At 36.9% G+C, this 26174-nt stretch overlaps 1 protein-coding gene across 6 annotated transcripts in view; it reads right to left on the reverse strand.

Moving 5' to 3' along the window:
* The window catches only part of PTGER3 (prostaglandin E receptor 3), a 226982-nt gene that overhangs the window by 187057 nt on the left and 13751 nt on the right, over positions 1-26174 (reverse strand). For all 6 annotated transcript variants that reach the window (XM_017880091.1, XM_017880097.1, XM_017880096.1 and 3 more), the window contains exon 2: positions 2687-2866. In XM_017880091.1, coding sequence (XP_017735580.1) covers positions 2687-2866 — 180 coding nt within the window. The remainder of the gene's footprint in view (positions 1-2686; positions 2867-26174) is intronic.

Raw genomic sequence — 26174 nt, forward strand, 5'->3', positions numbered from 1 at the left:
ACTTGCTAATTTTACATATATTTCTACATTTCATTTGCTCACTTCTTCCAACATGGTTTTCTTGGCCTTTAACTGTCTTTTAACCAATACTTCAAAGTTCAGGAATGTCATAATCTATACATGCATTTTTCCTGATTAGACATATGTATGGACAAACTAAGTATACATGAGTGAACTTGAAAGCCAATAAAATTAAACTTAGACACAACTTTCTGCTGTGACTACGTATATCCTCTTTCTAACCACCGCCTTAGTCTCTGTACATCTCTGAAATCTAACCTCAGCCATCATAAAAAGGCTGAAATCATTTGGGATTTTCATTTTTTATCAGGTTTCCCCGGACTAATGAATGTCTAGATAACAAAACTCATATGCCATTTACATAATTTCTTTCTTTTCCACCTCCCTTTCAAGCTTGTTAAAAAAACACAAAAGCTGCCATTCATCCCCTCCTAAAATATATCTCCTGGGCAGGAATTTATTTTGCAGTTAAGAGTAAGTTTCAGGCTTTTGCGTTTCTGTATTTTGTGGTTAGATGAAAAATGATATTCTTTTGGTAGTAATGTCCACTATCATTTGTAAGTATCGGTCTCCTAAATTATTAGTATAAATAAAACACTTTGTTTTACAGCAATATGACACTGCACCCTTGAAGGTAAATTCATATTTCTATAATTAAATAAGAAGAAATCATTGACTTTATCAGCCCAATGGACTGTAATGGCATGAAGCACTTCAATCATGTGGTATGTGCCTTCCCAATGTGTACTGTTCTGGCAAACTTCTGTTCATTGATTCACTGAATAAATATTTATTGGACAATTTCTATATTCCAGGTGCTATACTAGATGCTGGAAGGAATAACTTAATCATGCTCATGCCACGCAAATCTACACTGCCTCTGTGTCTATCTGATTAGAACTTAGGGTCACAGGATCACCCAAGAGGTAAAGCCTCTTTATTATGTGATTTAAGTGCATTTTTGAAAAAAAGTAGGTAGTTTTGTCTTATACTCAATGAGTTGACCCATGGGATAATCCAATTCTATGGCATCGGGAGGTTTTAGTATAGTCTATTTATCTTTCCCAAAATTTAGATTAGTAGAACCATCATGAATTACATAAGCACTCTCAGCAGATTTTGTCTCCAAATTCAATTTGACATGGTCATTTAAAATGATTTGTCCCGATGACATAGGCTGGTGTATATATCAATCTGATAAGACATATTGCACCTACCGAAATTAATTCTTTACCAAATGACCACTAAACACACACACAAATATGCAGTTACTACAAGAAGTATAAATAAATCTCAAGCTTTTAAAAAACTAGAAAAGCAGTACGAGAAACTGCAAATGAAAATCTTTGCAATAAGAAGTTACTGGGTTTACAAAATCAATGCACCAAAGAATACGACAAGCTTTGTGCAGGCGTAAACTACAGGATTACTATGTTTGGTGGGGAGACATTTCTAAGAAGCGCAATTCCCGAAACTTAATGTAGTGATCCACTTGTGCACAAATATATCAGGCTTAGCTATTGAGGTTTGTACTGATGTGGACTGTAGGAAAAACATTTTAGTAATAAATATTTAGATAGAGCCACTTTAGGGAGCAGGCAGAAGAGTTGTGAAGGGTCAATGTTATTAATTTTCTTATATAAATAGGCCAAACAATGGAAAGTATTCACTGACTCTTCAAAATATTTATTTGTTTTGGAATCAGTATTGGAATGTAATGAGTCAAAGACTGGGGAACACTTCTGGTGAAAAATCAAGGGAAATTATATATTCAGAGTACCTATAGTTAGTGCTCAAATCTGTCCTTACATAGCATTCTGAAAAACCACTTCACAACTCCCATAGGTCAGTTTTATGAATCTTCCTTAGGCTTGTAGAAATGCAAAATATATTCAAAAGAAAGAATAATTAGCGATTTGGGTAGTCACAAACTCCATATTTCAAACAAACGGAATTGGTTCTTATTCAGATAAAAAGTAAATCTAATTATCAATCCAACTAAACTTAAACTTTGTTAGGTTAGGAGTTAATTTGCTATATTGAGCAATATTTGAATAACAGTATTGATGAATATTATAAGCACATTATACATTTTTAACTGTAATTAAACTTTTTTTAATGTAAGGAGGAAAAAAAGTGACAGAAAGTGAGAGATGCAATGAAAGAGAACACAGCAATGTCTTTGAATAAAAACAAACTGCTATCCCTTATCTTCAATGATATATGTGGTTAAATTCCTCATGTATTCAGTGTACTGGAATATTAACTATCCGCGTTCCCCAATAGACCAAGATCATTTATAAAAAATGTTTTCATCACATAATTAATCACATATTCAGCTACAAATGGCAGACTCAACAAAAACACTAGACTGTTATTATTATATTTTCCTTTGTTTGTGTTTCACTACTTTTGGCACATAGGGATTTTCTATGCTTCTAAGACCATTTAGCTTTATACCAAAAATTTCACTTCAATGCATAAATAGTGGCATGCCAGAGATGCCTAAATTCACAGTAAGGTTTAGCGATATTTGTTACCAAAAGCTGTGCACATGCAAGTTAAGTGTTTTCTTTCATGCTTCTGTCTGTATTATTTCATTAGATAATGAGATAGGCTGCCCTTTCTGTCCATCATTAGAGCAGCTGGAGACAGCATTTGCTACCTGGCAAAACTTTCGAAGAAGGATCTTTCTTAACAGCAGGTAAACCCAAGGATCCAAGATCTGGTTCAGTGAAGCCAGGCGAACAGCTATTAAGAAGAAGTTGCATTCTTTCTGCTTCCCTGTATGTGTCTTGCAGTGTTCAACTGATGTCTGATTGAAGATCATTTTCAACATCATTATCTAAGAAAGGGGAACAAATAATTGTTTCAAAGATTAATAAGGTCATATGCATCTCCTCTACACTGTACATTGCACACAGTCGGTTTTCAATAAATTGGTTGTTGGATTGAAATGATTAATTCAAGCAACATTTATACTGGGATAACACAGTCCTGAATTATACAAAACATTTCTAGGTATTTCCCCACATTTTTTGGCTATTAAACATGATGTAGCTTTTTAAAACATGCATGTCTTCAGGCTGTTGATTCTTGGAATTTAAGAAGCTTGGAAATAACACATCTCAAAATAAGCCAAAGTCATGTCTTGTTGCAGAAAACACCACAAGTTCACCCAAATGAGAGCCAACACTTCAACAATAACAAAAACATGTTACTCTTAAATTTTCAGTAGTTCTGATTTAAAAAATACTGCATAAAAAGTAGAAGCAAGAAAGGAGGAAATAATAATATTGTTGTTATTATTATTATTATTATTATTATTGCCACTAGCATTTTCAGAATCCTTACTATCTATTGGATATGGTGCCAAGTCCTTCATATGTATTTAATAAACATCATAAGACAGGTAGTATTACCACTTCCTTCTTACATTTGCAGAACCCAAGACTGAATGAGGTGAAATGGATGAGCCAGACTAACATCATATGATGTACAGTATTTTACTTTTCTTTGCCCCCACCCAATATATACTACACAATGTAAACTCCATGATTGCAGGAATTTGGGGCTATTTTTTTCCCCAAGTGCCTAGATCAATATGTAGCACATAGCAGATGTTCAATAAGTATTTGTGAGATAACAAATTTTTATATTTGAAGAAATATATAATACAACATACAAGTGACAGTATATGAGTTACATAATATGTATTTATATTTGAATGAAAAAGATGTTCTTATGCATATGAAAAATGTTCAAAATTATTAATCATCAGAAAACATTCAAATTACAACAAATGCAAAGCAATTTTATACTCTCTAGATTGATCAAAATGAAGAAATGTGACTATACTGTTCCTGAGGATGTGGAATAAGGTGAGGACTCTTTTACACACTACTAGTGGGTGTGTACACTGGAACAACAATCTTAGAAAACAAATTGGCATGCCAGGAGCGGTGGCTCACTTCTGTAATCCCAGGACTTTGGGAGGCCGAAGGAGGTGCATCACCTGAGGTCAGGAGTTCAAGACCAGCCTGACCAACTGGGAGAAACCCTGTCTCTACTAAAAATACAAAATTAGCTGGTCGTAGTGGTGCATGTCTGTAATCCCAGTTACTCAGGAGGCTGAGGCAGGAGAATCGCTTGAACCCGGGAGGTGGATGTTGCAATGAGCCAAGATTGTGCCATTGTACTCCAGCCTGGGCAACAAGAGCGAAACTCCGTCTCAAAAAAAAAGAAAGAAAAGAAAAGAAAAAAGAAAGAAAACAAATTGGCACCATTTCACCTGCTACTTCCCAGAGGTACAACTCCTAGGAGTATACTATCCAGAATTCTTGCACCAAGAGTTGTGTATATGACTGTTTCATAACAGCATTGTTCATAACAGCAAAAAAAGCAGGAACAACTCAAACGTGGGTTCACATTCCCAAGCAAAGAAATTAGCTGACTTTGTCACTGGCTCCTAAGTTTCCCATTCTAGACCTATACAGCTATTGAGTACTTGACATATAGCCAAAGCACAATGAAATGTTGGAATATGTTGATTACACAATGGACTAATAATATTTCCATATGTTGTGTTAAAAATATATTATTCAAATTAATGTCACTTGTTTGTCTTGACTTTTTAAAAATGCAGTTACTAGAAAACTTTAAATTATATGTGGCTTGTGTTTTTTTTTGCTCATGGTACATTTTTATTGAACCTAATCTCTCTCTCTCAAGGCTTACAATTATCTATATGTTCTGCCCTCAGGTCACATCACTTAAATTGAATTCAACATCCCTGAGCATCCAAAACAGCCCTAACCACTTAACCACAACTCCAATGATAGCATTTTGTTACACTCACCCTGGCTCAATATTTCAGAGTCTGAGAACTCTTCTTTTCCTCATCCTCTGCAATGTCTTTTGCTCTTGCTTCACTCTCATCCTTGTTCAGATCTTCCTCTCATTTGAATTATGGTTATAACAGACACCCAGATGGTACATGTACGGACTGAATGTTTATATGTGGAAGCCCCAAACCTTTATTGTGATGGTATTAGCAGGTGAGGCCTATGGGAGGTAATTAGGTTTAGATAAGGTCATGAAGGTGGAGCTCCTATGATGGGATTATTATCCTTATAAGAAGAGGGTGAAGAACCCACAGGTAAACTCCTTCAGCCATGTGGGGCACAGCAAGAAGACAGCAGTCTACAAGCCAGGAAAAGGGTCTTCACCAGAAACTGAATCTGGGGGCATCTTGATCTTAGAATCTTCAGCTTTCTGAACTGTGAGAAATAAATGTCCACTGTTTAAGCCATCAGGTTTACAGCTTTGTTATGGCAGTCCAAGCAGACTAAGATGGTGTATACAGATATCTGCCCATCACAGGTGCAGCTTCCAATCCCAGCTGTGATCAAATCCTCTCTAACTAGAAAATCCTCAATGTCTTTCCATTGTCCATCGAACAGAAATTTAACTCTGGTGTTCAAAGCCCTCTACAATACTGTCCAAACTATTCTTTCCAGTTTTGTCTCCCACTAACTGCCTACACAGATTCCAAACTCTAGCTATAGTCCATTGGTCTAGAATATCCCTTTATTCTTTCTTCCTTCTTGGCCTTTATTCTTTCTGTTTTCTACTTCTGGAACACTTTTAATCCTAGTATTCATTTCTACTTCTGAGATTTCCATGTCTTTCAGGACCATCTGAGTCTTTCCTGATTACTACAAACCACTGTCCTCTGAAGGCCTACAATTGTGTGTGTGTGTGTGTGTGTGTGTGTGTGTGTGTGTGTGTGTGAGAGAGAGAAAGAGAGAGAGAGAGACAGAGAGAGAGATAAACACATATTTGTAGTAGATAAACACATAAACAGTACTGGCAGGCATCCACATGTCCCTCAAAAACTTGGACATATGCGGGAAGAAAAGGTGGGTCTCTATGATTTAAAGTGGACATAACATCAACACGTAGGAACCTGGCTCCAAGGTTACTGAACTTGATTACAAGCAATTGAACGAAGTACTGTCATATCTGAAATCGATTTGCTTTGGGAAAAAGGACACTTAACCATCAGCAAGAAATTGTAAACTAGCAATTAATTGTTATATACTAGCAAGAAATTATAAACACATACATCTACTCTTGTTGCCAAAATGGACTACTATTGTGAGATAAAAGATGTACCATATGACCCAGCCATCCCACTACTGGGTATATACCCAAAGGATTATAAATCATGCTGCTATAAAGACACATGCACACGTATGTTTATTGCAGCACTATTCACAATAGCAAAGACTTGGAATCAACCCAAATGTCCATCTGTGACAGACTGGATTAAGAAAATGTGGCACATATACACCATGGAATACTATGCAGCCATAAAAAAGGATGAGTTTGCGTCCTTTGTAGGGACATGGATGCAGCTGGAAACCATCATTCTTAGCAAACTATCACAAGAACAGAAAACCAAACACCGCATGTTCTCACTCATAGGTGGGAACTGAACAATGAGATCACTTGGACTCGGGAAGGGGAACATCACACACTGGGGCCTATCATGGGGAGCGGGGAGGGGGGAGGGATTGCATTGGGGAGTTATACATGATATAAATGATGAATTGATGGGTGCTGACGAGTTGATGGGTGCAGCACACCAACATGGCACAAGTATACATATGTAACAAACCTGCACGTTATGCACATGTACCCTAGAACTTAAAGTATAAAAAAAAGAAAAAGATGTAATTGGCTATATTAGTTTGAAGTAAGTAAATATTTGATTCTTTTAATTCCACATCTTCTGTGTCTTTTTCCACCAAGCTGATAATGACTGGTCCTAGTATTGATAAGTCAACAGGAAAAGAGAGCTGAGTCATAGGATTTCTGGTACTGCCAATTCTGCTCATGTATACTCAATTTTATTTCAAAAATACAAGTATATAACAAAAAAGCAGGTAGTGCAGGTTAAGCAGACAGACAGAAAAAGAGGAAATAATACACCAAAATTCTTACAAGGCTGTGTGACACTGGTCTCCAGCCATTTCCCTTTTGTCTTATTTAGTCACAGTTTTTATTCTTAAACGAATCCCTGGCAAAGGGGATGGGAATTTCCAGTTTTGTCTTATGAGGCAAACTCATGCTCTGGGGCTTGACTCATGTTTTGTTTTTTGAGATAGTGTCTCACTCTATCACCAAGGCTTGAGTGCAGTGGTGCAATCATAGCTCACTGTAGTCCTGAAATCCTGGGCTCAAATGATCCTCCTGCCTCAGCCTCCCGAGATGCTGGGATTACAAGTATATGCCACCACACTCAACTAATATTTTTATTTTTTATAGAGACGCGGTCTCACTATGTTAACTACGTTGATTTCAAACTCCTGGCTTCATGCAATCCTCCTGTGGAATTTCTTTCACAGGAATTTTTCCAAATGATTTATCCAATAAAAGCAAATAGTAGCTATACAATACATAAGTGTTCAGAGGAGCATTATATATACTAGCAAGAAATTGTAAACACATACATCTCCAACAGCAGGTGTAAAGCTTAATAAAACAACAATTCAAAAATAGTATATATAAGTATTAAGTGAAAAAAACAGAATAGACGATACTTTTATATACAAAGTTTTGTTGTTATATTATTTAAAATATGAAGACTTGTGGAAGGCAATGGAATTACTGTTATTTAACAATAATTTACTTTTAAACAATATAATTTAATTTTAAAATTGTATGTATACAGGCCAGGTGGCTCACGCCTGTAATCCCAGCACTTCGGGAGGTCGAGGTGGATGGATCCCCTGAACCCAGGAGTTCGAGACCAGCCTGGGCAACGTGGTGAAAACCTGTCTCTACTAAAAACACAAATATTAGCCGGGCATGATGGTGTGTGCCTGTAATCCCAGCTACTTGGGAGGCTGAGGCAGGAGAATTACTTGAATCCAGCAGGCGGATGTTGCAGTGAGCCAAGATTGTGCCACTGCACTCCAGCCTGGGCGACAGAATGAGACTCGGGCTCAAAAAAAAAAAAAATTGTATGTATATAAAAATGTTTCGGCCGGCCGCGGTGGCTCACGCCTGTAATCCCAGCACTTTGGGAGGCCGAGGCGGGCGGATCACGAGGTCAGCAGATGGAGACCATCCTGGCTAACACGGTGAAACCCTGTCTCTGCTAAAAACACAAAAAATTAGCCGGGCGTGGTAACCAGCTCCTGCAGTCCCAGCTACTCAGGAGGCTGAGACAGGAGAATGGCGTGAACCCGGGAGGCGGAGCTTGCAGTGAGCCGAGATCGCGCCACTGCACTCCAGCCTGGGCGACAGAGCAAGACTCCATCTCAAAAAAAAAATAAATAAATAAAACATTTCAAATGATGTTAATGAAAGTCTTTTATTTAAAGAAAGCAGATGATTATTCCCTTCTTTGATAAATATGGACTATTATACACCGAATTTACTTAAAATAAATATATTTACATTAATATATTCTGATGCCGGCTGGCTTATCATCCTATGAGCTGAATACTACCTCCCATTACAGTAGGCAGAATAATGCACCTCCCGCCACACACACAGATAACCATTTCTCGGTCCCTGGAATCTGTGAATACATTACCACACAAGACAAAAAGGACTCTGCAGATGTGATTAAGGTAAAGGACCCAGACGTGGGGAGATAATCCTGGATTATCTTGGCAGACCCAATGTAAAAAAAGGGTCCTAAAAATCAGAGAACTTTCCCCAGCTCTGGCCAGAGGGAGACATGACTATAGAAGAATGGTCGGAGATAGACAGTGTCTCCAGCTTTGAAGGTGGAGGAAGGGATGCAGGAGGTAAGGAATGAGGATGGCCTCCTCTAAAAACTGAAAAAGGCAAGGAAACACTTCTCCCTCAGAGACTCAAAAGGTAATGCAGCCCTGTGGCACCTTTACCCTAGCACAGTGAGATCCATCAGACTTCCAGCCTACAGAACAGTTAGAGAAATGTGTGTTGCTGACACACGAGCATGAAAAAATGCTCATCATCACTGGCCATCAGAGAAATGCAAATCAAAACCCCACACATGAGAGTACCATCTCACAACCAGTTAGAACTGGCGATCATTAAAAAAGTCAGGAACAACAGGTGCTGGAGAGGAATATGGAGAAATAGGAACACTCTTTCCAATGTTGGTAGGGACTGTAAACTAGTTCAACACCATGTGGAAAGACAGCTGGTGCATTCCTTCAAGATCTAGAAAGTAGAACATACCATATGATCTAAGCCATCGCATTACCTGGGTATATACCCAAAGGTATATAAATCATGCTGCTATAAGACACACCACACGATAATGGGTTTATGCAGCAACTATTACAATAGCAAAGACTTGGAATCAACCAAATGTCCATCTGTGACAGACTGGATTAAGAAAATGTGGTCACCCAATATTTATACCATGGATACTATGCAGCCATAAAAAAGGATGAGTTGTGTCCTTTGTAGGGACATGGATGCAGCTGGAAACCATCATTCTCAGCAAACTATCGCAAGAACAGAAACCAAACACGCATGTTCTCACTTTCATAGGTGGGGAATTGATCAAATGAAGATCACTTAGACATGGGAAGGGGAACATCACACACCGGGGCCTTATTATGGGGAGAGGGGGAGTTGGGGAGGAGGGATGGCATTCGGGAGTTAGTAACTGAGTAAATGAACGAGTTGACATGGGTGCGACGAGTTAATGGATGAGCACACCAACATGGATATGTATACATATGTAACAAACCTGCACATTGTGCACATGTACCCTAGAACTTAAAGTATAATAAAAAAAAAAAGAGAGAGAGAGAGAAATATGTGTTGCTTTTAAGTCATTGATACGGTTTACCTCTGTGTCCCCACCCAAATCTCATGTCCAATTCTAATCCTCAGTGTTGGAGAAGGGGCCTGTTGGGAGGTGACTGGATCATGGGGGCAGACTTCCCCCTTGGTGTTCTTATGATAGTGAGTGACTTCTCATGAGATATGCTTGTTTAAAAGTGCATAGCACTTTCGTCTCTGCTCTCTCTCCTGCTCCGCCATGTGAAGGTGTGTCTCCCTCCTCTTTGCCTTCCACCCTGATCACAGGTTTCTTGAGGCCTCACCAGCTATGCTCCCTGTACAGCCAGCAGAACCATGTGCTTTTGAGACAGTCTTGCTCTGTTCCCCAGGCTGGAGTGCAGTGGTGCAATCTTGGCTCACTGCAACCTTCACTTCCCAGGTTCAAGTTATTCTTGTGCCTCAGACTCCCAAGTAGCTGGGATCACAGGCACGTGCCACCAGGCCTGGCTAATTTATGTATTTTAGTAGAGATGGGGTTTCGCCATATTGGCCAGGCTGGTCTCAAACTCCTGGGCTCAGGGGATCCACCTGTCTCGACTTTCCAAAGTGCTGGGATTACAGGCATGAGCCACCACTGCCTGGCCCCAGGTAGTTCTTTACAGCAAGTCTCAGGTGAACTAATACAGCCACCAAGCTTACAATAATTTGTTACAGCAGCAGTAGAAAACAAATATACCCACACACTGAGCTCTCAACCAATGTTAAGAGGAATGGAAGGAATGAGTTTGAAAACGATTTTCTCATTCTCATAGCTAAAATAGCCTAGGAAGCTTGTTTAAATATTTTACTTTCTTAGGAAACTTAAAAATAAAAGAATAAAGTAAAAGTAAACTTCATTCTAACTCCTGTCCAAATTATCTCAGTTTCTAAATTTATAACATGCAAAACCGAATGCCTGTTATTCTAGTGGCATCAGTTAGATGTTAATGTGTTTGACTAAAACGTATACAATTAATATTTTCAACTCAGTTGGCTTTATGAAAAAAAAGCTTATTAATCCCTTTCTCCTCTTTTATAAACTATTAGAAAAGTTTCGCCTCTCTTTTCAGTCCTTTACCCCACCCAATAGTTCAATATATTTGATCACTTACCATCCTCTAGAAAGTGTTCTGGGCCTGGTCTAGAATTATCTAAAATTCACTTAAATTATGTTTTATATTCTTTATAAAATAAAGAATTGGATTTCTCTAACTTTATGATCAGGAAAATTCACAAAATTAATTATTAAAATGATACTTCAGTCATTTTATACAGTCTTCCTTGATTATTTGAAAATAATTTTGTGAGGTTAATAATTTAAAATTATTGTTATGAGGCAAATACAGGTTTCATATGCCTTACATTGTTTAGTACACTAAAATTTCCTATTGAGAATGCAATGATTATGCAATTATAAAAACAAGCTCTATAAGCAGTAGCTTGCACATGAGGAGAGACACTCTAGCTTTTCCCAGAAATCATGAGATGTGCAATACAGAGATAATCAGAATTAGAAACAGTGAGCATGCTACTGCCATTTCCAAATGGCAGCAGAGATGAAAGTGGGGCTCCAAATTCTTCATCCAATTTTGAACATAAATTCAACTTAGCATCCATCTGTTGAGTCTTTATATTTAAGCAGCTACACAGTGATTATAAGTTTTGTGTATGTGTTTGCAAATATTTTTCAGACTGTTTAGACTTTGAGAGAAAACCTTAGGCATGAATATGTAGATTTCTGGTAGAATTAATTATTCCTATTAGTCCAGCTCTATCATACAAGGGAGAGGAGACGAAGAAAAAGCAGGATGCTCAGCTAACAGAGAGTCTATTTACTGGTTTTAGCAAACACACATATACCCTGCACTATTTCTCCTTTCAAACAGCCTCATATAACAAATGATCTGGTCAAGGGAGTGGTGAGGCCAATTCTAGCTGAACAGAGCTGCAGCTCTTCTGTCAGCTCCTTCCCTGGGTTCCATGTGACTCTCCCAGGCCCTCCAGCAGAGCTCTCCCTTGGTTATCGGCAGGAATATAGAGAGCTATTTATGCACTTGAGATAACTAGGAACACAACTACATCAGTGACCTCTAAATTCGCCATCCCTGCCTACTGTCAAGTACAATTACCTTGTTCCAACCTAAAGGAAAAAAATGATTTACCCTTTCCCCAGTGATAATGTTCTTTTAAGTGTTCAAAGCATTAATCAGGAAGGCTGTTTTAATATTCTATCCTTGGATTTTATTCTATTGCAGCAGGATTTATAATCACACACTTAAAAATCTTTTAGTACTTCATAGTTTAAAAGTGCCTTGGGTTGTAGGCTGCACATGTCTATTAAAGATGATAAATGAAGAAACCCAGAAAATTAATTTCTGGGGGAAGAAATAAATTGGTTAGCTGCCCTTAGGTTCAATTCTGGGGTGTTTCTGCATTTGCAGTTTATTCCTAATGCAAGTGTTTAAGCCAATTTTTATCTGTGATGTTTTGTTTTCCATAATTCTCTGTTGTTAGGCTATGGGAGAATAACCTGCTCGACTGGAAATTCCCCCCTATAATTTGATAAGTGTATTTCATCATAATACACTAAAATGAGTCTAGGCCCTTTAAACTAGTTAATTACATAATTTGAAGGATTTGCATGGGAAGAAACTTCACTGCGGATTAAGAAACAATTGTAATCTCTGCAATCTAGTTACACCTGTTCTCCAGTTGTCAAGTCATCTCTGGATCCTAGACTACTGTTTCAAAAGCTTTCCCTGCCTTATTTAAACTGAAAACATTACAAATAAACAGCTCATAAACATTAAAAAAAATTACTAGAATTTGTGCCATTTCATCTTTACTACTATGTCATTTTATAAGATTTTTTAAAACAACAATGAATTAAGAATCAAGTAAATTATATTGCTGATTCTGCCATCATTTACAACTTTAAAAAAGTCATTTATCTCTGAACTTTATTAAATTTACTAGTAAGCAGTGGGGCTGGACTGGATGGCCTCTGCATACACTTCTACAGTTTTTTTTTTCTGATGATTTTTGGGGCAAAGCTGGAAAATGAAAGGATTTCATTTGGCAAAGAATTAAAACCTCCAGGAAATAGGTGTGAAACAAAAGTCAAACTCTTCTTCAAAAAAACTCCAAGGGGTAAATGGAGGAAAGAGAAAAATTACAAAGTTAGAAGACAGTGTATGAGAACAAGGGACTAGATTCTTGAAGCTTTGGTGTATGTCAGCAGAGAGAGAGTGTGTGTGTGTGTGTAGTGGGGTGGGGGTATTTTTATTAAAAGAAATAGCAGATTCTGGCAAACATACTGACCAAGAGTTAAAGAACTTCCATAAGTCTGACTCAGTTCTGCTTCTAGTTTGGAGACTAGTTACCTAATTTTGTTTCTTAACTTCTTCCTTCTCTAAAAGACGATTCACACACACTTACTGTGTATTGTCTCCATCTAGTAGAGCAGTTACAAAAATTAAAATATGATAAGAGTAATGAATACTTTCAATTGACATAGCATACCTCTTCCCATGCCTCAGGCACTCACACTATTGCATATGCTTCCAGAACAAAATGCCTTGACATTCACAAACAGAACAGAAAATGCTTAGGGGAATACTGCAAGGAAATAAATATATTATGTCTATTTTCCTTGAATTTCTAGCTAATAAAGTAGTTCTAGAAAACTCATCTCAAATTTGCACTTTAAAAATGTTAAGTAATGCAGAATCATTATTCAGTTACTGGATATGGAAAATCAAAATTATAAATAAGCCAGCAGCCTGCTACCACATTATTTGCTACATAAGAATTTCTCTTTCAATTAGTATAAATTGTAAATGGTATATGACTTGGCTCAGTATAGCTCAAGACATATGTCTAGATAAATGTTTATCTTTCTATTAGAACAGTCACAGAATGTCAATATCTAAGTAAGTATTCAAATTCTGGCTGAAAGGGGAAGGCAAAATCTATTCTATAGAAGGATTCATTTCTTGGATTATAGATGATGAATTAGCTGGGTGACACACAAGTAAGAAGAGTTATCTTTACTATATTTCAAACACCTATATCTCAGGTGTCCAAAGAAAGTCTAGATAATATGTCATTGTCAAGGCTTAAAGTACATTAATCCTTAAAAATGCTTAGATTTACGAGAATTTTCCTCCGAAAATATAGTTTCATTTAAACCCCAAATGTTCAATTGTACTCTCGTTCATTCAGAGAACCAGAGTATTAGTGACAATTAGAAACAGCTAAATATTTAAAGGAAAAAAATCAGAGATGTTAATTACTTTTGTGCAGAGATAATTACCTCAATATAAAATATAAAATTAGAAAACTTAGATGACTGACAACAGAGCACTGTTTAACTATGGACCATTCTTCATATGCATAATTTATAGGTATTCTAATGCTGACATTTAAAATCATTCTGTTGAATATCGTAATACAAAGAATATTTAGTAACATGAAGAAATGTTCAGAAAGTGAAAAGTGAAAATAAATGTTGCACAGAATGTGAAAAGTGAAAATAAATGTTGCACAGTATAATCCAAATTTTAAAAAATAACTGTGCTTATTTAAAGTAAAATATACTAGAAGTAGTTTTCTCTGGGTGAGAATTAGGGCAATATCTATTTTCTCCTCTGTATTTTTTCCCAAATTCTTTACAATACACATGCTATTTTTTACACTTTAAAAAGCATTAAATTTAGAGTAAACAATCATCTATTCATGTGTTGGTAAAGTGTTAGTGTTGCAATCCTAGAACTATAATGTGGTCACTTTAAGTTGAATCCTTAAGAGGTCAATGTGTGCATAATTTAACCGAAGGTGAGCAGTCTGACACTCTATAATTGATCAAAACATTCAGCTTCATCAACAAATTAATTATAGCTTACTAAATTTAGTGATAAATTATTGGCCTCAGTGATGGACTTCATGGACAATATAGCCATGACATACAAAAGAATCCCTTCCTATGCCACAGTCAGTACACAATGCAGAGTAATGAATATGGTTCTAATCTGATATGATAAATTATTATTAAACTTTGCAGTATGTCAAAATGACACTGCCTTTTAAATCTATGAAGACTTCATCTCATAGGAGAATCCAAAATAGATGCATCTTATATTCGGGATGGACATCAGGTGAATATGAGCAGATTGGGGTGTCCTTCAATGTATGATATCCAATCCTAATTCATTCTCTAGTCAGTGCTCTCTCTCTCTCATACACACACACACAAACACACATATACACAGGCACACATACACACATACACACGCAAACGAACAGAATCCGTATAGGAGGCCTCCCACCTTCTTGTCACCAACTTCAGCATCTGCAGCCATCCATTCTTTCCTTCCTCTTATTTGACTGGAAAAGGTGCCTTGTCTATCTAAGGCACACCCTCTATCTATCTTCTGGATCCTATCCATCCTGAATTGTAGAGACCGTATACTCTCAGGTTTTCCCTTTCTCTTTTATAGTTAACTTCTCCCACTTTTGGCATTTCCTCATTCACATTTTAACATGTCCAAATTTTTGCCACCTTGAGAAAATAAAACCGCTGTGGTATTCTCACCTACCTACATATAGACTGCCCCAGAAGTTACAGCCATATTCCCCAAAAGAGGTGTCTACCATCCTTATCTTTAAACTTATTCCAAAACCTGCTACAGCCTGACCTCTGTGTTCACAAATCCTCAGACAGGTCTCTTCCCAAGACCACCAACAAGGTTGCAGAATCAACACCACAGTCTTACTTGTCTGTAACGTCAGACCTAATTGAATGTAGCTGTCTCTTGAAACATTCTCTTTTCTAATATTTGGGTCACCATTTGTTCTGATTTTATTACTAATTTTCCTGCTACCTTTCTGGGTATTCCTCTGCAGTCCCCTTTATATGCTCCTGTTTCTCTCTCTCTCAAAATATGTTAGCATTTATGAATTGTATCTTAGGGAGCCTCATCTTCTTACTGTGGATAAACTGACTAGGTGAGGTCTTTCATCTCAATGGCTTCAAAACCCATTTATGTGCTATAGGCCATACCTTTTCTCTGAGTTCCAAATGGATTAGTTTAGCTGCTATTGCATGGCTTTATTTAAATGTCTTACATCAAATTCAACATTTTCAAAACGGAAATTCTTATCTTTTTCCTCAAAGGTGTTTCTACATTAATCTTCCCTATCACAGTAAATCCTCATCTCTAAAATAGAAACCTGGGAGTTACCCTTGATTCATTTGTGTGTATCTTGCTCTACTTCTCTGTCTCTCTCCACCTTCCACCACATTCACCATATTCCTCACATCCAATCAATCACGAAGTCTCCAATTAACCTCTTATGTTTTTTTTTAAATCTATCACTTCTCTCATTTACACCCCCAATTGACCATAAACTGAGGCCTCCATCATCTCTTGTCTGAACTATCATAATCATCTATGATATGATTTGTTGGCCTCCATCTGGCCTGGCCCATGCTGCTGCTTACAAAAGATGCTTGTAAAATGAAATTTTAATCTTCTTATTCCACTTTAAAAAGTCCTTAATTTATACACATTGCCTCGAGTATAAAGTCCAAACACTTAAACTCAAGGCTCCTCTTTACTTGGTGAGTACCTGTTGTGTTCTCTAGCCTAAGTTCTCACCATTTCTTACCCTCATGCATCAATAATCCAATTACCTTGAACTTCTTGCAGGTCTTTAAAAGTGACAGTTCTTTCTTGCTTTTGAGGCTTTACGAATGTGGATCTCTGGAAGTCTTAAAACTCTCATCCTCTTTTTCTTTACTTGAAAAATTCTGACATATTTTGTGCACAGTCTTGAAACATCAATTTATTTGATATTTCCCTTGACAAAAGCAAGCCTTTCATATGGATTCCCATAATTCTCTACTTCTCTACATTTTATCTTGCTGCTTGTTTTTAATTGTTGGTCTCTCTCAATAATCGAACATTGTTACAAGAGTAGGGATCAATTCTATCTTATATTTTAGGTATATCACAGCAAGGGCCAAGCCCAGCAGATGAATAAATAGTTTTTGAATTAACAACTAAGTGAATGAGAACAAGGGTACAGTGCATCCTGCCCGTTTGGGGGTACAAATTCTAGAGTTTTCATCTAATGGACATATCTAACAACATTCAACCCTTTTCAAGACTCCAGGCCCTTCCTGCCTTCCTTCCTTCCTTCCTTCCTTCCTTCCTTCCTTCCTTCCTTCCTTCCTCCTTCCTTCCTTCCTTTCTTCTTTCCTTCTTCCTTCCTTCCTTTCTTCGTTTTCTTCCTCCTTCCTTCCTTCCTTCCTTCTTTCCTTCCTTTCTTTTTTTCCTTTCTTCTTGTTATTATAATTAGCCAGGATAACAGCTTCAAACTAGGTGCTAATGGACTATAAGCACATCTTCTTATCACTCATGATTTTAAGTGGAATGTTCTGGTGTTCAGATGACAGCCAGTAGTAACCCTGAGGCTGGTAAGTTGGGGTTATAGAATGAAAGGAGAACCAAGTATTTAAAATAAAATATATTGAATCTATAAGAAGATATTTTATTAGCTATTTATCTAATAACATTTATTTAAGAATATAGCCCAAGAAAAAAAAGAAGATGATATGCATATTAACACAGTCTTTAATGAGGATACCATTAAATTTTTAATACTTAGTGTCAAAAGTCCTTTTATTACTGTAAAAGTGTTATATATGATTCTAGCACTCCTTGCTTATAGAAGTTTTGCCCAAAAATATAAGACCATATCTTATACTTAACATCTGAAGAATAATAACAACAAAACAGCAACTAATGCTTATATTATACTTACTATAAGAGACTATGCATATCCGTGAGGTGAGTGGGTTGCAGGAATGTCTTCAATGCTGCTACTTGGTAGCCCCAAGAGGAGAGAAAGCCACCAGAAATATTTGGTTGCAACTTTTTCCCTTCACAAGAGTCAAGCAGCAAAATTGTGGGTGAAGCCCAGTTAACATGGCTCTCTTTGGAAAGGTTGAGGCATTGAAGGCCAAACTTCCTGTCATGATTAGGAAATCACAGACTGTTCTTAATGTTACAGAAAAAGCAATGCTATTGTGTGACACTTTCAGCTACTTGAGTTGTGAATCTGGCATTGTGTGATTACTCAGCCCTTGCTTATATTATAATAAATATTTAAAATATCCCTCAGAATCTGAGATAACACATCAGTAACAGTTTAATTGAGCACTTGCAAAATTCTCTGCCAGAGTTAGGCTTGTACTCAGTATTGGCATCAGGAACTTCCTAACATCATATTCATTCATTTTCCTTTTCCCAACACGAAACACACCCCTGGCTAAATTTACCAGCTTTCTTTACAGCTAACTCTCATCCTGTTGACTGTAAATAGGGACTGAGTAATACTCACAGTCCCTGACCTATGTAAGTGCTATGTAAGTACTACTTCCTGTTTTGCTATTATTTGGATGTTATGTATTACAAACGGAAGCAACACATAGGTGGCAGCTGAAAACCAGCAAGTGGCATGCGATATTCATATTACTCATTGTAAACTTTAGTTTCCAAAACTTATTAAAAAAATGTTTCTTTTCTTTTTCAGGAAATCAGACTTTAAAATCTAACTTAAATAATGGTTAGCACTTACAATTTTATACCAGGTTTGAAGGAAGTTTGAATAAGACACAATTTGTATTGTATGCGATGCAGGAAAATAGAAAATTATAATGTGTTCATCTTCTATGTTTACCCCCTTATGCTGCTTTTGTCTCCTCTATTGATTTATTTGGATTAATACTGTATTATTACTAATATATTATTTAGATTAATATTATATTATTATTTACTTTGCTGTTGGACTTTGGTCATGGACATGGCTGTTGGACATGGCTTCAAAAATATGCTACTATTATAATGTTTCTAAGAATAAATTAGATAGATGGTAAAAATGGACCCCCACCTTTTATTATTAATATCCCAATTTTGGATAACTTTTCCTCTATATTCTGGGTTGGTCCAACAGCAAAGAAAATAATAACAAGAAGGAAGCAAATATGAGGAAGAAACCTGTTCCTACCATGACTCAAATGCTTAACTCCTATGAGGATCACAGGCTCCCAAGCTCCTATAAAAAGATAAACAGATCCCAACTCCATTGACTCCCTCTGTCCTTAATGTGTGAGCCCAATGAAAGCAATTCTTACTGCACTACTTGCCTTTCTAGGGAAGATCTTAAACAAGTAATAATAAAACAGTTCCTACAACTATCATAGGGAAAATGCTTTTGGTGAATTCACCTAAAATCCTACATTTGATGTAAGTTTCTTTTGTTAGTATTTTTTAAGAGACCAGGTTTCACTGTCACCCAGGCTGGAGTGCAGTAATGCCATCATAATTTACTCACTGTAGCCTCAAACTCCTGGGCTCAAGGGTTCCTCCCTAGTAGCTAGGACCACAGGCATGTGCCACCAAGCCAGGTTAATTTTTTTCTTTTTAAAGTTTTGTAGAGACAGGCATCTCCCTACAATGCTCAGGCTGGTCTTGAACTCCTAGCCTCAAGTGATTCTCCTGCCTTGGCCTCCCAAAACACTGGAATTAAAAACAAAAGATTTTATGCCACTTCACCAAGCCGAAGTAGATATTTTCAAGAATGGTTTTGCAGGAATTGGCAAATAGATCTATTGAGACTTGGAACTATCCGGTTCCCCATCTCATTTAACCAGAACAGCTCTATTTTCATCTATTTCTCTAAAAAGATGTATTGACATAGTTCCCCCGGTTAAAACAACTGGAAAATCATCAGTCTAATGCAGCACTATCCAAAATAAATGTAATTCAAGCCACAAATCTGCAGCACATGCATGCTTTTGCATTTTCTAGTAGCCAGATTTATTTTAAAAGTAAAAAGAAACATTTTGAATTTTAATTTATCTGATATATCTGAAATGTTACATCAGCATGTACTGAATATAAAAATTATTAATGCAATATTTTACATTTTACCTTTTGTATTTAATCTTAAAACTCTGCTATGTAGTTTACATTTAAAGTATCTCAATTTGTATTAATCACATTTTAAGAGGCAAATAACCATATAAGGCTAGTGGCTACTATGTTGTATAGATGAAACTTCAGTGCTTTATTCTTTTTGAGGGTTTCCCACCTTTATTCTATCAATTAAACTGCATAGGTATCATCAGTGCAGCGTCCACTATTGGTCACCTACCCAGTGTCCATTCTTCCATCTCCCCTGCTCATCGACATAGTTATTTTCATTGAATCCTATGTGCTTCAGGGCTGAGCCCATCCCTAGCTACAGGAATGTGCCGGGGTTAGGGATAATCATGTGACCCCATACTAGCTAATGAGATCCAACAGTTTCCTCATTTTTAAAAGAAAGTCATAGAAAAACACAGTTTCTCTCTCTTGCTACAAGTTAACCGGGAAGCACGTACTAGCATCTCTACTACCACTTGCAGAGAACAAGCTGTAGGATGAGGCCAACATTGTACTGCGAAAGAGAGATGGGGCAAACCTTGGTCCTAGAGGATGATGCTGAGCTTTGGGATTAACCAACTCTGAAGTCTGCCCTAACTTTGGATTTGTTATGTTTTTTTTTCTCCCAAACCACTACATTACATCATCTCTAATAATGACTGAGGGCAACATAAATATAGTGAGACTCCTGAGCATCTTTTGCAGCATTATGTTTTTTCCTCTGTTTTTTATTTTTTACTATGTTTCCCTATTGTTGCTGAAATTCCTCATGTTTAATTGTTATCCCCAGGGCACCTTTCCAAATATCCCTTTCATTTTTTCCATCTTTAAACACCAGGCATTAGAGCAACTATTTTCTTGTGCTCCTTCCCATTGCTTCCAATTAACTTCTCTCTTCCATTATAAAAACAATGTTGTCTCTCTTATAATTGTCTACCCTAAAGGTATGTTTAAATCTTCCCTAGAATTTTTGTTCCTAACAACAAAGTGGAAACAATAAAAGTAGAGAATAGAGAAAAACATGTACTATTATCTTAAATACTAACAAATTTTACTGTATTAATAGTACCCATGATTCATTAGCTTCAAGTTGGATTAACGGCTTTAGAATGAAAAAGATTTGAGTATGATTCACTCAACACTATTTATCATCTGTGGCCTTAAAGCTAGTTGCGTACTCAGCTAGTGAAAAAGTAAAATAAAATAAAATAAAAAACAGGAATTAATGTCACTTACATTTCAAGATTTATGTGAATATTAAAAAACATCTAATATATGTAAAACTCTTAAAGCTAGGATTTATACCTTGATCTTCTTATTCCTAATCTAGTGTCCTTTTCACTTAATTACACTTCCCTTCTTCATTCATTCCACAATCATTTATTGAGTGATTGCTTTGGGACAGGAAGATTTATTGACAAATAAGGCAAGATCTCTGCTTTTAAGCAGTTTATAATTTAAACTGAATCAGACAAATAGATATAAACAAGAGGGAGGCCATAAAGCTTAGTGGCTAATTACGCAGGCAATAAAATCAGGCAGATCTGGATTTGACCCCAGGAAAGTTACTTAACATCTCAAAACCAGTTTCCTATTCTGAAAACGAAGATGATAGGGTCTCCTCAAGTTGTCATCAATAGAACAAAATGAAATTATATCTGTGAAATACAATGCGCATGAATTATAAAACAAGCATTTGTCTGTTGAGGCCAATCATCCTCATTGTCGTAATTATAACTGTGCATAATTAAGTGTAAAAGTATGCACAGGCACTATGGAGTAAAGAGGAAGGGCATTTAAATCAGTTTCTATGGCCAGGTGTGGTGGCTCACACCTGTAATCCCAGTACTTTGGGAGCCCTGAGTGGGAAGATCACTTGAGGTCAGGAGTTCGAGACCAGCCTGGCCAACATGGTGAAACCCCCATCTGTACTAAACATACAAAAATTAGCTGGGTGTGGTGGCACACGCCTGTAATCCCAGCTGCTCTGGAGGCTGAAGCAGGAGAATCACTTGAACCTGGGAGGTGGAGGTTGCACTGAGCTGAGATGACGCCACTGCACTCCAGCCTGGGTGACAGAGTGAGACTCCATCTCAAATAAATAATAATAATAATAATAATAATGATAATAAAATAAATAAATAAATAAGTTTCTAGGTTCAGAGGAACTCCTGTCTCCCAAAACAGCAGATGCTTTGTAGGTATTTGAGACACAGTCCATATTTCTGAGTGTGAAATTGAGTGAATCATTATAAGAGCTACAAACTGATTTTTATCACTGAAGGTAAGGATGCTGGGGTAGGGATGAAAAAAAATGGTACAGTGGTGAATGTGGCCAAATCCAAGATCTTGGGAATCTGAAGCCTTTTAATCTGGGTGAGAGGCTACTACAGTAACATGCCTGAATTCCATGTTAGAGAGTCACTGTGGTCACACTGAGGTTCTCTAAGGCTCTTTCTCTTTTCCATAATTACAAGAAAAAAAAGATGAAAGCAGGTTTGCAAGAATCCCAATTGCACTGGATCATACTGGAGGCTTTAGAGCTGTCAAAACAAAGTTTCTAATTTTGACTGTAGTCAAACACTTTCCCACCAAGCAAGAAGAACTCAATATACAGTTTTATTTGTTTTATAAATAGTTTAGTGAAAAGAATAATATATGTGATTTGTACTAGCTGAAAAATGTTTGCCTAGTAAAACTTTATCACTGAATGTGAATGTTGTAAGCCTAAAAGACACACAGAAGTAAATAAAATTGATGCCACACCTTTACAAAAACACCTCCTAAACTGCAGGTATCATGGTGAATGGAATCATTTAACAAGTTACTGTCAGACAAGTGAAAGCTCCTGTCACCTTCTACAGGGATTTTCAGAATATGTTCCCTAGATACTCAAGGTCCTACAAAGGTCAATCAGTTGATGAATCAATAGATATTCTACAGGAAATCATCACCATAATTATATGATGCAGATCATTTCTGTGATTTTTTTTTTTTTACTATTCTCAATCCATCTATTCTTTTTTGTACAATATTTTCAATGAAGTGACTTGAAAATATTTTTATAAACTAATAAGAAAGAGAGAAACAATGTGACACATAGCATTATAGCGTAAAAAAGCCTAAGATCTACCCATTACTAGGAATATGATTAGGGAAAGTTATCAAATCTTTTCTGTCTTATCATTTGCAATTGAAACATGGGAATGAAAAGTAACAAACTCAAAAATTGTTGTGAAGGTTAAATCAGATAACATATGGAAAGGGTAATTGTCAAATATGTACCTGCACATAATAGGCATTCAGTAAATAGAAGTCCTTTTATTTTTTGTGGCTCTCTTCAGTTTGCGCTCCACCAGTCTCACTGCTACCCCAATTTCCCAACAGATATGTGGCAGGAAAACACACACACACATGCACACACACATGCACACACGCACATGTGCACAAGGCTTCAGAAATGTTACTATTATAAAGTTTCTAAGAATAAATTAGATAGATGGTAAAAATGAACCTCCACCTTTTATTATTAATAACCCAGTTTTGGATAACCGTTTCTTTGTATTCTGGGTGGGAGAGAAATCCTAGCACATATGTCATAAACCAAGTGCTGGAGGTGCCTGAACCTTCATCCTTTGTTATAGCATGGGGGTAAATAACCCAAGCTAGAGCAGTCAGGCTGGCAATAGAAGTTTGAATTTTACAAGCATAACACAAAGAAGAAGGGGGTTTTTAGACACTGGATTCATCACAGTGGCATGCAGCAAACATTTTTCCAGCAGGACTTTGGCTGAGCAGCCTGAAGTTCATCATCAAGAACATCCTGGGTCCTGCCTGTTTTCCAAACCTGACCTGCCAGCTTTCTCTGGACTCTGTGAGCTCCCGAAACCCTTCTACATAGACCCTTTGCACTTGGAGTCACAGTTGGTTGTTTGCAACCCAGAATCACGTCTAAGGAAGAGGGTAGAATTCTGAAGTCAGAAGATATTCCATGCTTCCTGATATTGATCTGTAGCAAAATTTAATCAGAAATAGACGCTAGAGAAAATAATTTCAAAATGTTCCTAATGTCTTTTATAGAACAAAAGCTAGTATTAAGAAATTTACTTTTGGATCCAGGCAAATCCCTAGTCTATTCTTGGAGAAAATTACTACCATTAAATAATTTCAAAAGTCTGCCGCCCAGCATGTTGGCCGTTAGCACAGCCACTGATTTATAAAGAAAAAGCTGGCTGCCAGATTAACATAAAACCCAGACCACAGCTCATCCTTTATGGAAAAATCAAGAGAGAACTTCTTTTTTCTTCTCTAGTCATCTCACTATGGTGTTAATGGAGTATTTGTGAGATTTTCATCTTATAATGACACCTCTCATTATACTCTTACTTCTGGACAATTCTCTGAGCCTGAATCTTTCCTCATAGCTTAGAAAACTCATACCACTCTTTGAAAATGGAACTTTGTCATCTATGACTGTTTCTCGTATTTATAAAACAAAACAATAGAAAAAAATCGATGATGTCTAAACAGTGCTTCAAGATGATGTATTCAGTAAAATATTGTATTATTATAAAAGCAAAATTAAAATCTCACATGTAGACCGCAGATATAAACTTGTTAACTTGAAGCTTTGAAAAAAGAACACAAGGCCTAGCCAAGGAGCTGCAAAGCTATGGCTTAGACTGGTTCCTTAGGAGCAGAGCCTTGAAGTGGGGATTGTGATACACAGCAAGAAGCTGAAGTTAGTGGCTCAGAAAGAGACAGTCCTGGCTTCAATCTTCTATAAGCCCGCCTCCACTCTTCATGCTCCTGCAGTTTAAGTGAATCAAGCAACTCCCCCTACCTGTTTATTTTTATGTATTTATTTATTTGTATAAGCTAGTTTGCATTAGTTTTCAGTCATTTGCAGCCAAACAATCCTGATTTTAAAAGTAGGGAGTATTAACTTGAGAACTGCTCTCCGTTTAGGAGAAAAAGAGGCCAACAATAACCAGAGCCCGTTTAAAAAGAACAACGACAACAGAAAGTTTCTTCTGAGACCTAGCCTGGAAATCAGCATGCTCCAGATCTTCTGGGGATCACGATTCTTATGACATTCTATTATTTTATAAGCAAACTTTGCTAACTTCTGTGTCTTTATGTGACTGTTCTGATTCATGTCTCAGAAAAATGGAAATAACATCTATTAGATCAAATTTACCTCCAAATTCTGTCCCTTCCTAGTTTTGTAAGCTTAGAGCAGTCAATTCCTTCTTGGGGAGCCAAATGGAAAGCCATATGTAGATAGCTGGCCACCTCAAAACCAAAGGCTCGGAGAGGAAGAGAGAGGTTCTATGCCTTGTCAGAGTCATAGGACAGGGATTAGAGAAATTTCAAAATGTCTGGTAAACTCTGTCTCCAAAACATTATGTGAATATGTGCACTTCTCCACTCCAATGCCAGTTGTCACCGCCTCTTACCTGGATGACTTCAACAGCCTTCTACCTGGTCTCCCTGCTCCCATTCATACCTTTCTGTAATCCAGCTCCACACAGCTGCCAGAAGGATGCTTCTGGTTTTATTCTGGCACACTGCTTCATTTTCTTAATGGTATTTATCACAATCACCAGACTTCTAGTTTATTTATTGCCTCTCTCCTTCTACTAGAATGCTAATTCCCTGAGAGCATGAAATTAGCCTAATTCACTGCTATATTTCCGGCACCTAGAACTGTGGCTGACACATTATATGGGTTCAGTAAACAAATATTGATTGCATGCATGGCTAAATGAATACTGAATGGTTATCAGCTTTGTTTCTTTATTGAAAATTAAAGACGGAAAATGCTGTTGCTTTTTTTTTTTGAGTCAATTTCAAGTTTCTCCAGGCAATCATTTTAAAGACAACACATTCCTTGAAGACAAGGGTCACGTCATTGTGGCACTACCTCACACGCAATCAGTATTCAATAAGTGTCTCCTAAATAAATTATAAATCCTGGTTCCTCCCTCTGCCACGGTCGAGGTAATTTTTTGTTATTTTTCTGCCTATAAGCGTAGTAGATCTCTTCACTACCTAATAATATAATGCTGCATTAGTAATACTACTCTGTATAACTAGCATTAGGTATAGTGTTTTTATATTTAAAAATTTTTAAAACTTTAAAATGAAAGATGTCTTTAAGTAAATTTAGTATTGTTCTGATGTGTCTGTATCTGGATTCATCTGGCCAGCATTTTGATAGGATTTCTTTGTAATTTGGTGGAGGTGATATTAGTTTTATCTTATTTTATTTTGAGTGAGAAGAATGTTATTTTAAAACTCATTTATGTGAGTTACCATATT

The sequence above is a fragment of the Rhinopithecus bieti genome, unplaced genomic scaffold (genome assembly GCF_001698545.2).
Source record: "Rhinopithecus bieti isolate Rb0 unplaced genomic scaffold, ASM169854v2 scaffold_11941, whole genome shotgun sequence".
Lineage (NCBI taxonomy): Eukaryota > Metazoa > Chordata > Mammalia > Primates > Cercopithecidae > Rhinopithecus > Rhinopithecus bieti.